The following is a 21,793-nucleotide window of genomic DNA, read 5'->3' on the forward strand; positions in this document are numbered from 1 at the left end:
CTGTACAGGGAGCACCCGGTCATACCGTATAACTCGCTGTGCTCCAACTCGTTTTTTCTTGTTGTTATGAAAACGACAGGTCTGGCTACTCCGCTTGTCATTGTTTTTTTTTCTCAGAAAAGTTTAACTTTTTTCAACTTTAAAAAGATGCTCCCAGCTGCAAAAAAAGAAGTCGGCCGTGGCGTTTAAAAAAGCGCTCAGGACTTTTTTGAAAACATGGTTTACTCCATAGGATTATAATGTAAAACAGATGCTGGCAGCTTAAAAAAAGACACCAAATGTGAACATAGCCTTAGGTTACATGTTTAGTGGCAATTACACTGCACAAATTGCAGACAAATAGCAGCACAGGACACAATAACAGCTCATAACAGCACAACTCAACATGACCTTTTCCCAACATCAGCCAGATGAATGTGGCTGGTAAACTCAGAACTTCTTTCCTATTAGCTGAGCTTGAGAGTCCAAACAGCCACAATCAAAGGTCATAATATTCCCACAATGAAGCAGCCCTTCCTAAGTCATTGGGGATTTTGATCTTATCTTTCTGACTGTTAGCTTACCAATCTAAAACAGTGCACAGGCTATGTCCTCTGTCTTTCTCTTTTTTTTTTCCTGCCATACATTGCTTCTCCCACTGTGAAAATAACGTAACTCCATAATAACTACAGAACTGTACACAACAAAACATCTTAAACTAAACTTTACTTTTTAATGAAACACCTAAATAAATATAATAACTTAAGGGCAGAGAATAAGTTAAGTTTAAGTTTTATTAGGACAATGCACATTAATCAACATTTCTGTAAATGCGCCAGTGTTAGCCAGTCAGCTAATTTTCAACTGTAGTCCTAATTAGAGCTGAAGCTCTTTGCCCGAACCCAACGGGTTCGGTCTTAATTTCTATCATGTTACACGGGCTCGGGCTTGCACTCCTGGTTGCGCAGTAAACGAGCGGTCAGGTGAAGCGTTTCGAACTCCACACAGAAAGGCCCGGAACGACCTGGATTCGAACGCAGAACCTTCTTGCCGTGAGGCAGAAGTGCTAACCACTGAGCCACCGTGCTGCCCTATACATGTATTAGATTTATGTTTGATATATATTAGCCCATAATTCCTGTTATGTGAGCACATATGACAATGTCTTTATATGAATAGCATCATGTATGATAATTCTGCTAGTTTTGATTTACAGACATTCAGTTTTTTGCACTCCAGCATATCACTTTATTGGAGCCGTCATCACCTTTAGACTGTACATTTGCACACACATGTACACTTTCCACACTTAGACTTTTTATTTCCAAACTCCATTGCACCTACTTGAAGCCTCCGCCTAAAGTATATTTTTGTTTGCACATCCTGCCTATGCACTCACCCATCTGTCAGCTCCACTGTCGAAATCCCCAGAGTCCAGCTTAGGCCTTTTACTGCCAAATAACCCATAGCTCTTCACACACTAATCAATAACCACTGATAACAGACATGTAGTCTCATTGCCGATCAGCCAGAACACTAAAACATATTACGCTTGCTCTTACAGTACTGTATCTGATGGCTACTAGGTAACCAAACTACACACACACTAGCTTATCTTGGTCACAGGATCTCCACTCCCTGCACTGACAGTCTTGTTTTGATGTCTAAAGAAGTGCTCAGTTTGATGTTTGATTATCTTTAGTGATAAAGTCTCCTTAATCAAGCCAAAAGGAAAAGCTGCTTTGCTTTCTATGAGAACTCCTTCTCTGTTTAGCTGCTTGTTTTTGAAAGGCAATGCACATGATAGAAATACGCCATTCCCTAGTTGTTCTAAAGCTTTCCTCTTATCTTTTCTTGTTTTTTTTAATGTTTAGTTGCTTTTTGTCTCCCTCTGCCTTTCCCAAAGTCCAGGTACATCAATTTTTATTATATCTTGGTAGCCCATAGACATCTAGGCCTGATATTCAGCACAGGTTATCTTCTAGAGTGATATGCAGACTTCGGCTTTCCCAGTGGACTTCAGACCACTTAAAACATGTAGGAGTTTCTTTCAGAGCATATTATCTGTCTCCTTTTTTCAGTCTTAGTCTGCCCCTACTGAGAGAGAGTTTCTCCAATTTAGTGTTATCTGCATTCTTTAAGTCTATTGTAGAAAAAAACTCATCTTGGCCACAGTACCTGTGCACTCCCTGCAGGTTTGTTAAGATACAGTTATGAAACATAAACTCACTCACCTGGGCTGCAGTGTACCATCCAGACCTGCTTTGCCCTTTTACAGTGTACCAGTTAGTGGCCTGTGAACCCAACCGCTTCACATCTGGAGTCTTCAGTCTCGATATAGAGAGCAGAGCATGGAAGCTGTGAGTGGTGCTCACTGTTCTTAACAGAGTGAAAAGTGGTAGTAAATGTTCGGGATACATTGTTGGAAGACACATGTAAGTGTAGAGAAGGTCAGATAAGATGTTACATGTTCATTTCCTCCTCTTCTTTCCCGGGCACTGATTGTCAGACATTCCTGCCGCCAGTGCAAATCCCTTATTCCCACATTCCGTTACACTTCAGTGAAATTGAAACCTTCAGACCCACACAGTCTTTCAGTCTCAATACACAATGAAAGGTTGCAGCCATTGGGTATGCTACTAAGCAACTTACATGTTGCCTGTAGAAGTGTCTTTTTTTTTGGATTACTAATTTCTCTGTATTTCTCTGTTACATTAGGACGGGTTTAATAACATCAAGACATTTGTGGAGGAGGAACTACAGACGAGCATGGTGAGTGCAGGAAATTGTACTTTCGTACATGTTTCACCAAAACAAAAATAACATTCAGCTCAATAATATTTAAAGAGCACAAACATGTAGATGAAACACTAAAGGGATAGTTTTAATACATTAAAACATCTAGGTAAATATAATTTTAGTGCTGCAGCCATAACATATGTCATTATGCAGCCTTTGACCTTACACACATGAACTCTCTTCCACTTTTCTTCTTTTCTCTTCAGATGGTGGGGATGGTGATTGGTGCGGGCATCGCCATAGTCCTCATCGCCATCCTTATCTTCTTCATCTTGCGGAGGATCAAGCTTCGAAGTTAGTAATTGCTTAGAACCCTATCTCACCATGCACTGAGAACACGCAATGATAGTCAAGAAAAATGCAAACTTGTATGTATTTCTACGGTAATTTGTAATTTCTCATATTTCACAGACATAGAAGCTCAGGAGGCACCCAAATACCGCTTTCGCAAGAGGGACAAAGTCATGTTCTACGGGCGAAAGATCATGCGCAAAGTGAGTGTGTGGCTGACAGAAAATGATACTACTTCAACAGCCAGTATGCAAATCAGTGTTGTAGTTATCATGGGCTTGTTTTAACCTACAGTGAGTCACATGTCATTCCTATAGTTTTTTAGTCTACTTTAACAGTAGTATGGGAATACTTTTTAAACCAATATGTTTCTCAACAGGTCTCACAGTCTACCTCTTCCCTGGTGGGTACATCCTCCTCCTCTCGGCCGCGCCTAAAGAAGAAGCAGAAGATGCTCAACATTGCCAAAAAGTACATCAGAAAGTTCACTCTTACCAACATAAAAAAAAAACTTCTATTACTGTTATGACTGGATAACTGTTAGTGGTTCACATACTTTCCCATCTCTTCATCTCATCCCACTGTCTTGCTGTCTCTCTGCTGTGCAGGATCCTGCGCTTTAAGAAGGAGGTGCCCATCCTGCAGGCCAAGGAGCCCCCTCCCTCAGTGCTTGAGGCTGACCTCACCGAATTTGATGTCGCCAACTCCCACCTCCCCTCTGAGGTGCTCTACATGCTCAAAAATGTTCGGTAGGTTTGTCTTCTTGTCATGTCTGTGTAATTGTGTTAATATGTCCCTATGTAAAACACAGTCTTCTAAAGGCCCAAACATGGTCGTAAACTACAGAGTTGATTTGCATGCTGCGGTTGCCTAGCAAACTGTGCTCATACATCTCAGTTAATAGCATTCTACACAACTTAACACTTTATTTATATTCAAACCTTACAGATTAGTGTTCACAGCTGTACACACCTGCTTGTGTGTGTGTGAAAACTTCCTAACCTCTCTGTTATCCTTCACTGCAGTGTGCTGGGTCACTTTGAGAAGCCCCTCTTCCTGGAGCTGTGTAAACACATGGTGTTTGTGCAGTTCCAACAAGGGGAGTACGTCTTCCGGCCGGGCCAGCCTGACTGCAGCATCTACGTGGTTCAGGATGGAAAACTAGAATTGTGCCTTACTGGAATTGTACGCAAGCTTGTGTGTTCATGCATGCCCATTTATCCTGATTTCCTGTGTATTTCATGCATGTCATAGTTGTTTGTGTATGTGGTTGATTGTGTTATTATTATTATTATTATTATTAAACTTAATGCACATGGGAGAAAATCTTCTAAGAGGCTTAACATGGGAGTTCTGACTTTGACAACACAGTAGCCTCTATTAACATTTGACTCACATAGGGACATAAGGGGATATGGCTGTTAGCAAAGGTTGCTCTTTTAATATTAATAAGTATTCTACAGCCAGTTTCAATGGCATTTACCAAGTCTTGGGGGTTGGGATATTTGTTCGGATATAGATTTCAGCTAAGGCTTTATCTATATCTGTATCTATCTGTAAAACTGAGTGTAGCTGATCAAGTTCTTAGAAAAACTTATGAACACAAGTTGCCTGATGTGTCTTCTTCCTGTCTACCAGGATGGCAAAGAAAGTGTTGTGAAGGAGGTTTACCCGGGAGACAGTGTCCACAGCCTCCTCAGCATCCTGGATGTCATCACAGTATGTCGCACCCACTTCTTGTTACACACACAAATCTGCACAGACAAGTGTGCTTCACACCTGTACACATACACATTATTCACATTTTCTGGAATGACATGCAGTCCTGGTTATCAGTGTGTTGGCCACCCTACCAATTTGCTTCCTCCTTACATCATTCACATTCAGCTGACTCACCCAACCTTCTTCACTGGCATACCTGTGACTCACACATTGATCTGTAGTTGTAATTCAGGCAATGTAATCCTGTAATAAACTGGATGGAATGAGTATGATGTCAATGCCCATCTTAAATGAAGAAGGTTAAAATGATAACCACAAAGATACCATTTTTGAATTAGACTAAAAACATCATTACTATAAGAACTGTTGAGAAAAAGTGAACCTTTTCTGAAGTATTCTGTGGGATCTTTGTGTCCAGGGCCACCAGAAGCCTTACAGAACTGTGTCGGCACGGGCTGCAGAGGTTTCCACTGTTCTCCGTTTACCTGTAGAGGCCTTCCTCTCTATATTTGAGAAGTACCCTGAGAGCCTGGTGCGGGTAGTACAGGTGAGTTGCGTGTATAATTCTGTTGCTTCTTTTTTCCCTCTACTGTTGAAGCTTCAACAGTGGTCTGACAGTTTGCATGTATGGGAAATGACTCACTGCCTGTTATATCTGTTCAGATTATCATGGTTCGTCTCCAAAGAGTGACAGTCCTAGCCCTGCACAACTATCTGGGGCTCACCAATGAGCTCTTCAGCCATGTGAGTTTATCTCACACACACACACACACACACACACACACACACACACACACACACACACACACACACACACACACACACACACACACACAGCACAGTACACCAGACAGTCCCATGCTAACATCTGTTCATGATGATGATGGTTTGGCATTTATTAGGAATTCTGCATCATTAGCTCAGTACACATGCTGTTTTTATTATGATTTGAGTTGCTAAATGGCTCTTGTCCTAAAGGAGATGCAGCCCTCGCGTCTGCCACCTCCGTCTCCCCACCCAACCCGCACCAGTCCCATCCGGCATGGCAAACGTTTTGGCAGCCTGACCGTTACAGAGGAGCATCGGGAAGCTGCCATTAAGGGTGAAGATACAGGTAAGGAGAAAACCCTAGAAGGATTGTAATAGGATGATAACATGTTGTTTGTAAATTAATTAACTCTGTGAAGTACCGCTAAAATCAAGAGATTGAGAAAATCTTAAATATTTATCGGTTTCCATCAAAGCTTAAATACATTTCTTGACTTTTTCCTCCAATTTTGTGTTTGGGTTTCTAATAAATGCTTCATCTGTGGTTTCCTGTATGTACAGGAGGAGAACAAGGGAAGGATGGAGCAACAGTGCCAACTCTTAGCAGGACCATCTCCATGCCTGCGGACATTGCTGGTGAGGGACTTCTCTCCTGTTGAGAGATATTTTTCTTGAGGTTCTTTGGTTTACCAATAAACACGATATGTTTAACTGTACGATGTGCTATTTTGAGAAAGTACTTGTGTAGAAACATTGTTGAGATGCCTGAGGAAAAGGGTCCGAGTGTGTGCTGGTTTCAGCAAAAAGTGTTGTGTCTGTGAGGTCTGGACCCAAGAGCGGACACCGACTAGAGGTTAGAGGTAGTAACAGGTTTTTAATGAATGCTCAACTGAACAGAAATCTTGCAACAAAGGTAGGTGGAAATCCAGATGGTAGGAGGAGTGGAGGTAGGCGAGGCAGGCACCACACACAGGGCTGGTGGAGTAGCAGGTAGCGTAGGTGACGTCAACTCCCAACGACTGCGCACAGAGAGACAACACATTGTTAACACAAGGATAACTTCAACAACAAAAGGTTCACTAGAATACTAGAAGTTTGGCTGAGAGTATGTGACCACGTGAGTGACTGAAACAAACTGGCGCTGGCTGCCTGGATCTCAGGAGTACTTGTGTTGGAGCTTGATTAGTACACCAGGAATTGGAAACCCCAGCCCCGACGGCAAACATCCATGACCCGCCGCACAGTGAATGCCGGATGGCCATCCACGAGCCGGGGGGGCGGAGGGGAGTCGGCCGGAGGGCTCAGAGGACATGCAGAGACTTGCTTGAGAAGGGACACATGAAACACGGGGTGCACATTCATGGACGACGATGGCGGCAACCGAAGTTTCATCACAGAGGGATTGATCACTTTATCAATAACAAAAGGTCCCTCACATGCGCCAGCACCGTCGGATGTTTTCCTGCACAGATGGGACAGCCACCACCCACTCCTGCTCAGGGAAAAGGGGAGGTTGGTAACCCAGCATCGCCATGAATGGGGACATACCCGTAGCAGCGCTGGACAGAAAGTTGTGCGCGTATTCCACCCAGGCTAGTTGTGCGGACCAGGATGCTGGATTACGTGCCGTAACACACTGCAGAGCCGACTCCAAATCCTGATTCACCCGCTCCGTCTGGCCGTTGGTTTGAGGATGATATCCTGAAGAGAGGCACCCAAGGCGGTACAGAAAGCCCTCCAAACCTGGGATGAAAACTGTGGGCCCCGATCCGAAACAATGTCCTGAGGAATGCCATGCAATCTAAAAACATGTTGAACTAATAGCTCAACAGTCTCTAGGGCAGAAGGTAGCTTAGCCAGGGGGATGAAGTGTACGGCCTTAGAAAATCTGTCCACAACAGTCAAAATGACAGCGTTACCTTCTGAGGGTGGTAGGCCGGTGACAAAATCCACCGTGATGTGGGACCATGGTCTACTGGGAACAGGAAGGGGTCGCAACAGGCCCGCCGGAGGCTAGTGAGAGGATTTGCTATGGGCGCAGACGGAGCAGGCCATCACGAAGGCTCGGGCGTCTGCAGACATCATGGGCCACCAGGAAAGCCGACGCAGGAAGGAGAGGGTGCGGTGGAAACCAGGATGACAGGTGAGTCTGGAAGAATGACCCCATTGGAGGACTTGGGACCTGACGGGATCGGGCACAAACAACAAGTCAGGTGGAGCAGTTACTGGGGCAGGATGAGTCTGCTGGGATTCCCTCACAACCGCCTTGATGTCCCAGGAAGCTGCGGCCACCACACAGGTGCGGGAGGCAAGATGGTATCCGGCTCGAAGATGGGTTTCTCTGATCCAAACTGGCGGGAGAGAGCGCCCGGCATACTGTTGTGGGAGCCAGTGTCACGGTTTAGGGATATTTCTGTTACCAGTTTGTTCATTTCTGTTGCCTTTATTGTTTTATTGTGTATTATTCCTGTGTTCTGTGTTCTGTGTTGTCAAGTTTCTGTGTTTAGTTGTGATTTCAGGTTTCTGTTAGTGTTCCTGTTTCCTGTTTTATTTTGATAGTCTGTTTTCTGTCCCGTCATGTCTAGTTTTACCTTTTGTGTTCCAGCCTTTGTTGATTGTCCTGCCCCGCCCTGATGTGTTTCACCTGTCGTGTCACCTGTCCCTCATTTGTTCATTACCTCATGTATTTAACCCCTGTGTTCCCTTTGTCTCTTGTCAGATCGTTTTTGTATTCCCCCGTGTCAGTGTGTGTGTGTCTTCGTCAGTCTCTCCTTTTTCTCCCCGGTATTAGTTTTTGCCTGCAGCTCACAGGACTCCTTGTTTGTTTTTTGTTTTTTGAGGAAATAAATCTTTGAGTTTCAACGCTGCTCCTGCCTGCCTCTCTCTCTCTGCGTTTGGGTCCACTATTCCTCACTCATCATAACAGAACGATCTGACCACCATGGACCCAGCAGTGCGGAAATTGGAGCCTTTTTTTTCACCCTAGAGACACTGATGGTGTGCTGTTGCTGGGATTTTTTCGGGGTATTATTGAGAAGAATCCCGCTCTGGCCATAACCATCATGGAGGCTCGCTGGCAGGCCACTGCAAGAGAGTGTGGCTCTCCGTACCTCTTGCTGCCCAGCGTTCCCGAGCTGACGTTCAACCCTTCTGTTCCCGAGCTGACGTGCAGCTCTCCTGTTCCCGGGCTGATGTGCAGCTCTCCTGATCCCGAGCTGACGTGCAGCTCTCCTGATTCCGAGCTGGCGTGCAGCTCTCCTGACTCCGGGCTGGCGTGCAGCTCTCCTGACCCCAGGCTGACGTGCAGCTCCCTTGACTCTGAGCTAGCTAGCAGCCCACCTGAATGCAAGCTGGCTAGCGATCCCCCTGAGTCCCGGCTAGCTAGCGATCCCCCTGAGTCCCTGCTAGCTAGCGATCCCCCTGAGTCCCTGCTAGCTAGCAACCCCCCTGATTCCCCGCTAGCTAGCATCTCCCCAGAATCCAGGCTAGCTAGTAGCCTTCCTGTGCCCCGGCTAGCTAGCAACCTCCCTGATTCTCTGCTAGCTAGCAACTCCCCTGATTCCCTGCTAGCTAGCAGCCTTCCTGAGCCCCGGCTAGCTAGCAACCTCCCTGAGCCACAGCTAGCTAGCAACTCCCCTGATTCCCTGCTAGCTAGCATCTCCCCTGAATCCAGGCTAGCTAGCAGCCTTCCTGAGCCCCGGCTAGCTAGCATCTCCCCTGAATGCAGGCTAGCTAGCAGTCTTCCTGAGCCCCGGCTAGCTAGCAACCTCCCTGAGCCACAGCTAGCTAGCAACCCCCTTGACTCCCTGCTAGCTAGCAACCTCCCTGAGCCACAGCTAGCTAGCAACCCCCTTGACTCCCTGCTAGCTAGCATCTCCCCCGAATCCAGGCTAGCTAGCAGCCTTCCTGAACCCCGGCCCGCTAGCAACTTCCCTGAGCCCCAGCTAGCTAGCAGCTTTATTGATCCCCGGCTGGCTAACAGCCTCTCTGAGCCCCGGCTAGCTAGTAGCCTTCCTGAGCCCCAGCTAGCTAGCAGCCTTCCCAAGCCCCGGCTAGCTAGCAACCTCCCTGAGCCCCAGCTAGCTAGCAACCCCCCTGATTCCCTGCTAGCTAGCATCTCCCCTGAATCCAGGCTTGCTAGCAGCCTTCCTAGAGTCCCCGAGCTCCTTAGTGTCCCCGAGCTCCTTAGTGTCCCCAATCTGCCCAGTGTCCCAGCACTGCCCAGCTTCCCTGAGCTTCCTAGTGTCCCCGAGCTCCTTAGTGTCCCCAAGCTGCCCAGTGTCCCCAAGCTGCCCAGTGTCCCAGCACTGCCCAGCTTCCCCGAGCTTCCTAGTGTCCCCGAGCTTCCTAGTGTCCCCGAGCTCCTTAGTGTCCCCAAGCTGCCCAGTGTCCCAGCACTGCCCAGCTTCCCCGAGCTTCCTAGTGTCCCCGAGCTTCCTAGTATCCCCGAGCTCCCTAGGGTCCCCAAGCTGCCCAGTGTCCCAGCACTGCCCAGCTTCCCCGAGCTTCCTAGTGTCCCCGAGCTTCCTAGTGTCCCCGAGCTTCCTAGTGTCCCCAAGCTGCCTAGTGTCCCAGCACTGCCCAGCTTCCCCGAGCTTCCTAGTGTCCCCGAGCTTCCTAGTATCCCCGAGCTTCCTAGTATCCCCGAGCTGCCCAGTGTCCCAGCACTGCCCAGCTTCCCCGAGCTTCCTAGTGTCCCCGAGCTCCCTAGAGTCCCCGAGTTCCCTAGTGTCCCAGCACTGTCCAGCTTCCCCGAGCTCCCTAGTGTCCCCGAGCTCCCTAGTGTCCCCGAGCTTTTCCTAGAGTTTCCTAGAGTCCCCGAGTTTCCTAGAGTCCCCGAGTTCCCTAGAGTCCCCGAGTTCCCTAGTGTCCCAAGGTGGTCCTTTATCCGGGATCCTCGGCTGGCTAGCAGCAGCCTCCCTGAATCCGAGCTAGCTAACAACCCACCTGAGCCTAGGTTAGCTAGCAGCCTCCCTAGTTCCTGGCTGGTGTCCAGCCCCCCTGAACTGGCTATAGCCGCCCCTGAGACCGCCCCTGAGACTTTGCCGGTCACCGGCACCCCTGTGACCGCCCCTGAGACCGCCCTTGAGGCCACCCCTAGGACTTTGCCTTTGTTCTGCCCCCCTGAGACTCTGCCCGTGGTGGTCAGGCCGACTCCTGCCCCTCGTGTCCTGTCGGCGGTCAGACCCACTCCTGCCCCTCGTGTCCTGTCGGCGGTCAGGCCGACTCCTGCCCCTCGTGTCCTGTCGGCGGTCAGGCCGACTCCTGCCCCTTGTGTCCTGTCGGTGGTCAGACCCACTCCTGCCCCTCGTGTCCTGTCGGCAGTCAGGCCGACTCCTGCCCCTCGTGTCCGGTTGGCACCCCAGTCAACCTCTGCCCCGGTTGCCTGGCCAGCTGACCCGCCGCCAGACTCCGGCCCAGCTGACCCGTTGCCTGACCCCGGCCCAGCTGACCCGTCGCCAGGCCCCGGCCCAGCTGACCCGTCGCCTGGTCCCGGCCCAGCTGCCCCTTCACCTGCGCAGCCTCCCAAGGGGCTCCGCCTTGGCCGACCTGCAAGGCCCCCGGAGGGGCGCTGCCCTCGACGTCCTGCCTGGCCGCCTGAGTGCCCTCGACGTCCAGTACGGTCTCCTGAGGGATTCTGCCTTCGTCGCAGGCCGCCAGAGGGATTCTGCCTTCGTCGCAGGCCGCCAGAGGGATTCTGCCTTCGTCGCTGGTGGCCAGAAGGTTTCTGCCTCCGTCGCCGGTGGCCAGAGGGATTCTGCCTTCGTTGCCGGTGGCCAGAGGGATTCTGCCTTCGTCGTAGGCCGCCTGAAGGTTTCTGCCTTCGTTGCGGCTCTCAGTCCCCTGTTGCTGAGGCCTCTCAGTCCCCTGTTGCCGAGGCCTCTCAGTCCCCTGTTGCCGAGGCCTCTCAGTCCCCTGTTGCCGAGGCCTCTCTGCCCCCTGTCGCCGAGGCCTCTCTGCCCCCTGTCGCCGAGGTCTCCCAGTGACTCTGTTCCCTGTGCCCCAGTGACTCTGTTCCCTGTGCCCCAGTGACTCTGTTCCCTGTGCCCCAGTGACGCTCCGTTCCCCCCGAGTGGCCCCGCTCTGTGTTTCCCCCCGAGTGGCCCCGCTCTGTGTTTCCCCCGAGCGGCCCCGCTCTGTTTCCCCCGAGCGGCCCCGCTCTGTTTCCCCCGAGACTCTCTGTTCCCTGTCCCGAGTGGCCCCTCTGTTTCCCCCAGGCCTCACCGGCCCTATGTTTCCCCCAGGCCTCACCGGCCCTATGTTTCCCCCAGGCCTCACCGGCCCTATGTTTCCCCCAGGCCTCACCGGCCCTATGTTTCCCCCAGGCCTCACCGGCCCTCTGTTTCCTGTGCCCCAGTGACTCTGTTCTCTGTGCCCCCGTGACTTTCTGTTCCCTGTGTGCAAGTGATTTCTGCTCCCTGGTCCCCAGCGACTTGCTGCCTCCCCCGAACTCTCTTTCGCCCTCCCTGGGTTGTTTTTAGTTATGTTTCTTTGGACGTCTGGTATCCGCCCTTGAGGGGGGGGCCCTGTCACGGTTTAGGGATATTTCTGTTACCAGTTTGTTCATTTCTGTTGCCTTTATTGTTTTATTGTGTATTATTCCTGTGTTCTGTGTTCTGTGTTGTCAAGTTTCTGTGTTTAGTTGTGATTTCAGGTTTCTGTTAGTGTTCCTGTTTCCTGTTTTATTTTGATATCTCTGATATGTCTGTTTTCTGTCCCGTCATGTCTAGTTTTACCTTTTGTGTTCCAGCCTTTGTTGATTGTCCTGCCCCGCCCTGATGTGTTTCACCTGTCGTGTCACCTGTCCCTCATTTGTTCATTACCTCATGTATTTAACCCCTGTGTTCCCTTTGTCTCTTGTCAGATCGTTTTTGTATTCCCCCGTGTCAGTGTGTGTGTGTCTTCGTCAGTCTCTCCTTTTTCTCCCCGGTATTAGTTTTTGCCTGCAGCTCACAGGACTCCTCGTTTGTTTTTTGTTTTTTGAGGAAATAAATCTTTGAGTTTCAACGCTGCTCCTGCCTGCCTCTCTCTCTGCGTTTGGGTCCACTATTCCTCATTCATCATAACAGCCAGGTCTATATGTCAGAGTGAAATTGAATCTTCCAAGAAACAGGGCCCTCCGAGCTTGGCGGGAATTCAGTCGCTTGGCTGAACGGAGATAAGCCAAGTTCCGGTGATCAGTCCATACCAGGAATGGCTGCTCCACTCCCTCCAGCCAATGTCTCCACTCCTCCAGTGCCAACACCACTGCCAGTAACTCACGATTCCCCACATCGTAGTTGCGTTCAGCAGGCGACAGGCGCCGGGAGAAAAAGGCGCAGGGATGCAACTTGTTGTCCTGAGGGGACCGCTGTGAGAGGACAGCTCCCACTCCAGTGTCCGAGGCGTCCACCTCCACAATAAACTGAAGAGATGAATCTGGGTGGATTAACACAGGAGCAGAAGAAAAGAATTGCTTGAGCGTAGTGAATGCCGTGTGTACCTTGGGACCTCAGGTAAAGGGGGCAGAGGGAGAGGTGAGTTGGGTGAGTGGGGCAGCAACCTTACTGTAATCACGGATGAACCGACGATAAAAGCTGGCAAACCCAAGGAAACGCTGGAGCTGCTTCCGGGTAGCGGGCGTCGGCCACTCAGTCACTGCCTTGATCTTGTTGGGATCCAGTCTCAGCTGTCCCTGCTCCATAACGAAACCCAGGAAACTCACAGAAGGAGCATGAAATTCACACTTCTGAGCTTTCACAAACAATTTGTTCTCCAGTAGACGTTGCAGCACCAACTTGACATGTTGGATGTGTTCCTCCAGGTTCTGGGAGAAAATCAGAATGTCATCCAAATAGACTAAGATGAAACAATTGAGCATATCTCTGAGGACATCATTAACACGGGTCTAAAAAAACAGCTGGAGCATTAGTGAGACCAAATGGCATGACCAAATATTCAAAGTGGCCGAGCGGGGTGTTGAAAGCTGTCTTCCACTCATCCCCAGCTCGGATGCGGATGAGATGGTAGGCGTTTCTCAGGTCTAATTTGGTGAAAAAGCTAATTTGCTCAAAAGCAGGATCAATGAGGGGAAGAGAGTATTTATTCTTCACAGTTATCTCATTTAAGCCGCGATAGTCTATACAGTTCCGCAGAGTCTTGTCCTTCTTTTTCACAAAGAAAAAAACAGCGCCCGCAGGGGAGGAGGAGGGACGGATAAGACCAGCAGCTAACGAGTCAGTGATATATTTTTCCATGGATTCTCTCTCAGGCTTAGACAGATTGTACAACTGTCGAGAGGGAAATGGAGCACCAGGTAGGATCTCAATAGCACAATCATATGGCCGGTGTGGGGGCAGGGATAGTGCTTTCTGTTTGTTGAAAACGTCACCTATGTCATAATAAACGGAAGGCACTCGAGTGAGATCTGGGGGCTCATATAGCTGGGTACTAGGGGCTTGGCTGGGGGCAAGTGCCGACTGCAGGTGTTGCGAGTGACAAAAAATGCTCCAACTAGCTATAGAGTGTGTAGACCAGTCAATGTTTGGATTGTGTAGTTTTAACCAGGTCTGGCCTAACACAACAAGGGAATGAGGTGAGGGAATGACCAAAATTGTAATTACCTCACGGTGATTGCTGGACAGAAGGAGGTTGAGGGGTGCTGTGATGAGGGTGATGCGTGCTAACAAGCGTCCATCCAGAGCGTTGACAAATTGGGATTTGGGAGGAGTTCCACAGGCAGACCAGCCATAGTCACTAGAGAGGAATCGATGAAACTGTCATCTGTACCGGAGTCCACTAGAGCCATCACGGAGATGGGCCCTCCCGAACCCAGGATGGAAGCTTCCAGCTGCATACGGTTATGAGGGAAAGGGGCAGGAACGGCGGTGTGGCTCACCAGGATCCCTCCTCTGCCTGGTGAGCCGGGCCGTTTAACTGGAGCTTGATTAGGAAATCACTTGCAGCTGCGCTGGAGAGCCAGGTGCCCTGGAGAAAGCCATGCCTGCTCACACACTCCCACATACACACACACACACACACACACACACAGAACACCAAAAATGCCTGAGTCACGGATAGGCCGTGACACACATGTCCTGAAACCAGAGTTAGATGTATGTCTTTAACCTAACAAAACCAGAATGTTGATTAAAGACTGAATATCCATTTTTTTGTCCATGCAGGTATGCAGAAAAGTCTCAGATCAGACTTTGACATGGCTTACGAAAGGGGACGGATCTCTGTCTCTGCAGAGGATGGCAACACTCCTGCGTTTACTAGGGTCAGTGCAATGCAGACTCTTAAATTAAATAAGGTTGACTAAATTCATCTCCTGACATACGATTGGGTAATTGCACCAGCAGCTACAGTTGTGTTTCAGAACGACTAAAAGTCTGCTACAGGGAATTAATAACAACAACAACAACGTAATTCAGGATATTACATGTATTAAGTGCCCGAAATATTTAAAAGTGTCTCTCTGAGGCTGTGTGTGTGTTTTTCTTTCTTGATAAAAACAAAGATGTCTTACTAGAAATGCTCTCGGCTGTGTGATAGTAAAAATATCTGTATTGTTCCAAAACATGATATCAGATTTGAACATGTAAATTGAATACTACTAGTACTGAATTGAATTGTTCAGTACATCAGAAACACAGCTACGTATATGATATTATCCAACACTTATCAGATTGTAAGCTAAAGTCTTAATCATCTCATCATGATAATTATATAATTCTTAGTTTTTGTAGGGGCTTATATTTGTAAGTCCTAGTTTAGATTGAGACTCATCAAACCTTTTCTTGTGTGTGTGTGTGTGTGTGTGTGTGTGTGTGTGTGTGTGTGTGTGTGTGTGTGTGTGTGTGTGTGTGTGTGTGTACCATTACAGTCTGTATGCCAGGACCAGCGGGAGAGGAGGGTGACAGTAGATGAGGTTCCCTCAGGGATCTATCTGTATCCGGAGGAAGAGTCGGGAGTGGACAATATCTCCACACCTGTGTCCAGTCGATCCAATGTTGCTTTGTTTGAGGAAGCTCAGAAAGAGATTCTCAAACTCATGAAGATTGAGGTTTGTTTAAGTGTGTCTTTATGTTATTATGTAGTGGTATCACACTGCACTAAAGTAGTATGCCACAGACACTATTTAAAGAGAAACACAATAAAGCATAACTTTTCATGTGCTATTTTACACAACCTGAAGTGTATACATTTTTAGCATTGTAATCAAACCCATAGAGACTGTAAATGAAAGCGTATCATCAACAAGCATGACTCTAGACACTTTCCAAAATCAACACATTCATCACACTGGTTGCAAAACCCAGAGGATAAGAATTAAAATACCAATTGACTGCAAGATAATTTAAGGCATAAAGTACCATGGTACTAGATGTTTTCTATATGATATGTATATAAATGATGTTATCAGTTATCAGTGTTATGGGGCATTTTAGGCCTTTATTTGTGTAGTACAGCTGAAGATATGAAGGGGAGAGAGAGAGAGGGGGAACGACATGCAGCAAAGGGCCGCAGGTCGGAGTCAAACCCGCGGCCGCTGTGTAGAGGAGTAAACCTCTATATATGGGCGCACGCTCCACCAAGTGAGTTACCCAGGCGCCCTCACATTCGTTTTTTGTGCATTTTCTTTAGCTGAAGCAGTCAAAGTACTGCAAGTTAAGTGGGATCCAGTGCAGGTAGTGCAGTGCTCTCCCAATCATCATATATACACTAGGACCAAATTCACATGGATTAAGAAATAATAATAGGCTCATTACATTCTTTTTTTTGCATGGATGAACACATTGTGCACAGTGCATTGTTGTAAATCCCTCTGGAGCATCTGCTGACAGATTATAGTGTGAGGAACTGGGCCTGGTCTATAGATGGGGGTGGGGGGGGGGCAGGCTGCAGTGTCAAGCCACAGTGCTGAGATGTGAGCTGTTCCTGTGTGTTTGCTAATATATCAGTCCTTCCAGAAAAATGCAGAGTTTTTTTGTGATTGTTACGAGCAAAAATCCTTGATTATGCGGCACGTTTTCTTAGAAAATGCGATGGAATATGCGGGATATTTATGCAATTTTATGCGATGAAATTGTGGGAACTTGCAAAAATTGCAGGAACTTGCAAAAACTTCATCGAGGGGTTTGCAGCCTTTCGATGATGTTCACATTGCGTAATTACGTCACTTCATAACGTTCCCATGGCAACAGGGGAAAATGGCTGCTTTTGTGTGAAGTAAACGCAACATTTTTCAACTTTCTGCTAAGATATATGTGACTTTTTTGCAACGAAAATGCGGGGATTATGAAAACATGCAAGCCCCGCATATTTTGCGCGGAAATCGACAATTTATGCGGCGAAAGTGCGGCGTATTTGAAAAAATGCGGCCCCCGCATAAATTTGCGGACTTTGGCTGATTATGCATTGAATTATGCAATCGCATAATCACGTTTTTCTGGAGGGACTGATATATAATAAAATAAGTGCTAACAGAATATGCATGCTTTAAAAAGTTGCTTTAGCTTTAAAAACCCACTTAAAATCCAGAAAAAAACGTGATGACAAGCTAGAGTTATGCTGAACAGGATACCAGTAACTGTAACATAATAAATGCTCAACACTTCACAATCATGCAGATTTAATTCTAAAGCAGTTTTCAGCTCAAGACTAAATCTAGAAAGGAAGTTTTATACAAGCGTTTGAGGCAATATGTGGTTAACCCTCTCTGTGTGTCTCTGAGTAGGTATTGCTACACTTAATATTTCAAAACATCATGGTGGTGTAACGTGATAAAAGTAGTAGAATGAAGACAATTCGCCCATAGTGTTCATCCACTTTGACTCTTTTATTACAGCTTGACCTGAGTGTTTGACTTTGTTTTTGTTTTGTTTTTCTTTTTAAATCCAGGACCCATCCTTGTTAAATGGGAAAGTGACTCTGCACCATGCAAAAGCTGGAGCTGTCTTAGCCAGACAGGGAGATCAGGTACTTAACACAAGACATACTCTGACCACTTTTTTGAAAACTTGTAATAGACTGATCTGTCTGCCTTTAGCTGTTTGCTGCCCTACAAAGGCAGAGTGCAGCAACTACAGAAGCAGTGAAGTTTAGAATAAAAAAATGAAAACTGTATAACAGATAGAAAGGTTGTAATGTCTTTTTAGACTAGTTATTTTACCTCAAAAATCATTGCCTTAAAACCTGCGTAATACATAAAAAATCTGATTATCAGATTATCCTTATTTTATAATTTATAATAAATTAAATATAAATACATTTTATAATATCCTTTATTTTGATAATTTTCAGTTGATAGTTTATAGGCATTAAATGTATTACTCTGTTTGCTACCTGTCTGTCCATATGTTATTTATTATTTTTTTTTATATTTTGTTTATGAATGTGTCAGATAACACAGCAAAGTTCTTGTTATCCTCCCCTGTTTCTGTTTTCTCCATCTCTTTCTCATTTCACTCTTTTAGGATGTGAGTCTGCACTTCGTCCTGTCTGGTTGTCTGCACGTCTACCAGCGGATGATTGACAAGCAGGAAGCCGTCTGCTTGTTTGTGACCCACCCGGGGGAGATGGTGGGCCAGCTCGCTGTGCTCACTGGAGAGCCCCTCATCTTCACCATCAAGGCCGTCCGAGACTGTACTTACCTCAAGATCTCAAAGTCAGATTTCTACGAGTGAGTTGATCGCCTTGAATGTGTGGACAAACAAGAATGACCAGTATTTTTTAAAGGGTGCTTAAAAGTTTCAATTTCTAATTGAAGCTTTCTATGTAGGTTGATTGATTTGATTTTGATTTCACTTTATTATCAGAATATTTTAATACATATATATATATATATATATATATATATATTTTTTTTTTTTTTTATATATAAAAAATAAAATATACATTTGTCTTTCGTCTCAAGATGTACACTGTTTCACATAAATACAAAACACAGCATTTAAGACCAAACAACAAAACCATATCAGACATTACAGAATGTGGATGCAGTGCAAACAATTGAATTACTCGCTTTTACATTCAGTGTTTGACCCAGGTGCATTAAGGCCTACTTAGAACCCTTCCATCATTTTTAATTATTTTCCATAATCTTCCATAATTGCTGGAACCATTCTAATTTTGCTATATATCAACTGCTTACAAACAATGTAAATAAATACTGTATAGCCGGTATTGCTCATGTCTGTGTCTGTGCTGTATGCTGCCCCCTGCAGGATCATGAGGGAGCAGCCCAGTGTGGTGCTGAGTGCTGCTCACACGGTGGCCGTCCGCATGTCCCCTTTTGTCAGGCAGATGGACTTTGCTATTGACTGGATGGCTGTGGAGGCTGGCAGAGCCCTCTACAGGTATAACAAATATTTAGCTTCCTTGTGCAAACTTCTTGTTCATTGCCCTGGTTGTTCCAATTAGACAACCTGTAGGGGGACCGAAGCTGGAAAAGTTGCATAGTATGCCTTTAACATCACATCTATTGCTCATTGTATTCATTAACTGTTTTTTTGTTGTTGTAATGGCTACTGTAATATCTGTGTTTTTTCTCTTCACATATACAGACAGGACGACCAGTCAGACTGCACCTACATTGTTCTGAATGGACGTCTACGTTCAGTCATCCGTAAGACAAATGGCAAAAAAGAACTAGTTGGGGAATACGGCAGAGGAGACCTCATCGGGGTGGTGAGAACAAGTCTTTTCCCATCAGTCGCAGTCTCATTCTGCCTGCATGTAAAATAATCTTTAGTTATTAAAATGAAATATGGAGGTGAAAATGATTAAGTGTTTTTTCAGAAGCTTAAACAGACATACTGTACTGATGTACTGTATAAGGTATACTTTCTGATATTTTTGAACCATTCTGATTGAAATGACAAACCCAATCATGTTGCGTGAAATGTTTATCAATTATTTATCATTATTATTACCTACTTAGTATAATTAGTATACAGTGCTAAGCATAATTGAATACACCCATGCAAGTTGACTAAAAAGAGGAATAAAAAATCATCTTTTGGAAATTGATCTTAATGCCTTAATTAAAAAAATGAGGAAAGATCCAACCTTTAAGGACACCAATTTTCTTTGTGAATGAATAATGTATCATAAATAAATATGGATGTAAATATGGGTACTTTTTTATGGAAAGTACCCCATGCCAATCACTAGGTATGGTGAAGGGGATGTGATGATGTGGGGCTATTTTAATTCCAAAGGCCAAGGGAACTTTATCAGGATGCATAGTATCCTGGATCCATGAAATAACTGGCGTTTAAAAATAAAAATCTGCCTGCCTCTATGGGAATTTAACATAGGGGTGTACTTACTTATGCACCCTGTATTTTAAGGAAGAACATTTATTTATTTACGATACATTATTCATTCACAAAGAAAATTGGGGTCCTTAAAAGTTGGATCTTTCCTCATTTTTTTAATTAAGGCATTAAGATCAGTTTCCAAAAGATGATTTTTTATTCCTCTTTTTAGTCAAATTTAGCATGGGTGTATTCACTTATGCTTAGCACTGTATAATAGACAATTTAGTTCTGAAGCATGTCATGGTACCCTTCCCTAATACTTTTAGGTGGAGGCCTTGACCAGACAGCCAAGAGCCACCACCGTCCACGCTGTGAGAGACACGGAGCTGGTCAAACTGCCCGAGGGAACACTCAACAACATCAAAAGACGATATCCCCAGGTCAGTGAATTTGTCTTCAACTGGTTGTGGTTGTGTGTACGGCTGAAATGGTACTGATGCTTGATGTCTGTTCAGGTGGTGACGAGGTTGATCCACTTGCTAGGCCAGAAGATTCTGGGAAACCTGCAGCAGGGTCGCGGTCCCTTCTCAGGTAAGGTGATGATAAGGAGCATTTAATGCACATAAACATACATACATACTCCATTTACACACTGTTGTTCTGTCTTCCAGGGTCAGCCCTGGGTCTGCCCAGCGTGACAGCCAGTACTGATGTCACCAACCCTGCCAGCAACCTCTCTACTGTGGCTGTCCTGCCTGTATGTGACGAGGTGCCTATCAATGCATTCAACATGGAGCTCAGCCATGCCCTCAGTGCCATTGGTAGGCCCACACAATATTTAATTTTGTCCACAACAGCCTTTTTTTTAATCTGGGTTTGCTAGATTTTTGTTTTTGTTTAGTTCCTGCTTATATCAGAAGTATACATTACTTACAAGTATGATACAGTGAAACAGTTTGGAATACACATGGAAGTGGAAGTTTTACATTAATACTGTTCTTTGTATTCATACATTTTATACTGCCTCTGCTGTCTGTCTCTGTTTGCCACTTGCAGGGCCCACTCTGCTGTTAACCAGCGAAATAATCAAAGAGCGACTGGGCGCCTGTGCTTTGGACTGGTCAGTCAAACTATGAGAAAAACGTCTCAGTTCTTAGTCTCATCAAGCATGATCACAAAAGCTTTCCAACTGCACATTTTTGTCTCACTCCCTCCCAAATTTTAAGTTAGTCTATATAAAAGTATCTACCAATTTTTTCTTCCTGCCTTTTTCCTATCACATATTTTTTGGTCCTCGTTATGTTAACCCCCTCTCATTTTCCATTCCTCTCAATCACTGTCAGTGTCTGTTTTTGGTGATTTTTAAACGCTAAAATTATAACCTCATCCCTGCTTTTCTCCTCTATCAGTATCCATGAGTACCGTCTCTCTGGCTGGCTGGCCCAGCAGGAGGACATCAATCGGATTGTCCTGTACCAGACTGACAACAGCATGACCCCTTGGACTCAGCGCTGCATCCGCCAGGCTGACTGCATCCTCATCGTCGGCCTGGGGGACCAGGAACCTGCCCTTGGAGAGGTATGTGTGTGTCTAGGACAGGAAAGTGTGGGGGAGGGGATTCTGGTAACAAACCTTTCAAATATGAATAACTCCCATTTACTCTCTCTGTCTCTTTTCTAAATCTTTTCTCCGTTCTCTTCTCTCCTCTCCTGCTCCAGTTGGAGCAGATGCTGGAGAACACAGCAGTTCGGGCTCTGAAACAGCTGGTCCTTCTGCACAAAGAGGATGGGCCGGGCCCCTCCAGGACGGTCGAGTGGCTCAACATGCGTAGCTGGTGCTCCGGGCATCTCCATCTCAAGTGTCCCCGCAGGGTCTTCTCCAGACGCAGCCCCAGCAAAATAGTACGAAGCAAACTTGTAATATTTGCCAAACTGGTATAGCTAAATGTCAATGGAAAATAGCTGCTTTGACTCTGTCTACATGTG

The 21,793-nt window shown here is 46.3% G+C and overlaps 1 protein-coding gene across 8 annotated transcripts in view; it reads left to right on the forward strand.

Annotated features, from left to right (window-relative positions):
• pnpla6 (patatin-like phospholipase domain containing 6) overlaps window positions 1–21,793 on the forward strand; it is a 43,901-nt gene that overhangs the window by 8,472 nt on the left and 13,636 nt on the right. For all 8 annotated transcript variants that reach the window (XM_036000784.1, XM_031289314.2, XM_031289315.2 and 5 more), the window contains exons 3-25: window positions 2,698–2,751; window positions 2,985–3,072; window positions 3,190–3,272; window positions 3,449–3,540; window positions 3,678–3,818; window positions 4,095–4,254; window positions 4,708–4,788; window positions 5,210–5,338; window positions 5,455–5,535; window positions 5,770–5,905; window positions 6,121–6,195; window positions 14,724–14,821; window positions 15,428–15,607; window positions 17,446–17,523; window positions 18,021–18,226; window positions 18,771–18,902; window positions 19,110–19,233; window positions 20,135–20,248; window positions 20,324–20,399; window positions 20,480–20,629; window positions 20,865–20,928; window positions 21,218–21,386; window positions 21,527–21,709. In XM_036000784.1, coding sequence (XP_035856677.1) covers window positions 2,698–2,751; window positions 2,985–3,072; window positions 3,190–3,272; window positions 3,449–3,540; window positions 3,678–3,818; window positions 4,095–4,254; window positions 4,708–4,788; window positions 5,210–5,338; window positions 5,455–5,535; window positions 5,770–5,905; window positions 6,121–6,195; window positions 14,724–14,821; window positions 15,428–15,607; window positions 17,446–17,523; window positions 18,021–18,226; window positions 18,771–18,902; window positions 19,110–19,233; window positions 20,135–20,248; window positions 20,324–20,399; window positions 20,480–20,629; window positions 20,865–20,928; window positions 21,218–21,386; window positions 21,527–21,709 — 2,694 coding nt within the window. The remainder of the gene's footprint in view (window positions 1–2,697; window positions 2,752–2,984; window positions 3,073–3,189; window positions 3,273–3,448; window positions 3,541–3,677; window positions 3,819–4,094; window positions 4,255–4,707; window positions 4,789–5,209; window positions 5,339–5,454; window positions 5,536–5,769; window positions 5,906–6,120; window positions 6,196–14,723; window positions 14,822–15,427; window positions 15,608–17,445; window positions 17,524–18,020; window positions 18,227–18,770; window positions 18,903–19,109; window positions 19,234–20,134; window positions 20,249–20,323; window positions 20,400–20,479; window positions 20,630–20,864; window positions 20,929–21,217; window positions 21,387–21,526; window positions 21,710–21,793) is intronic.

Source organism: Sander lucioperca, chromosome 4, assembly GCF_008315115.2.
Source record: "Sander lucioperca isolate FBNREF2018 chromosome 4, SLUC_FBN_1.2, whole genome shotgun sequence".
Taxonomy (NCBI): domain Eukaryota; kingdom Metazoa; phylum Chordata; class Actinopteri; order Perciformes; family Percidae; genus Sander; species Sander lucioperca.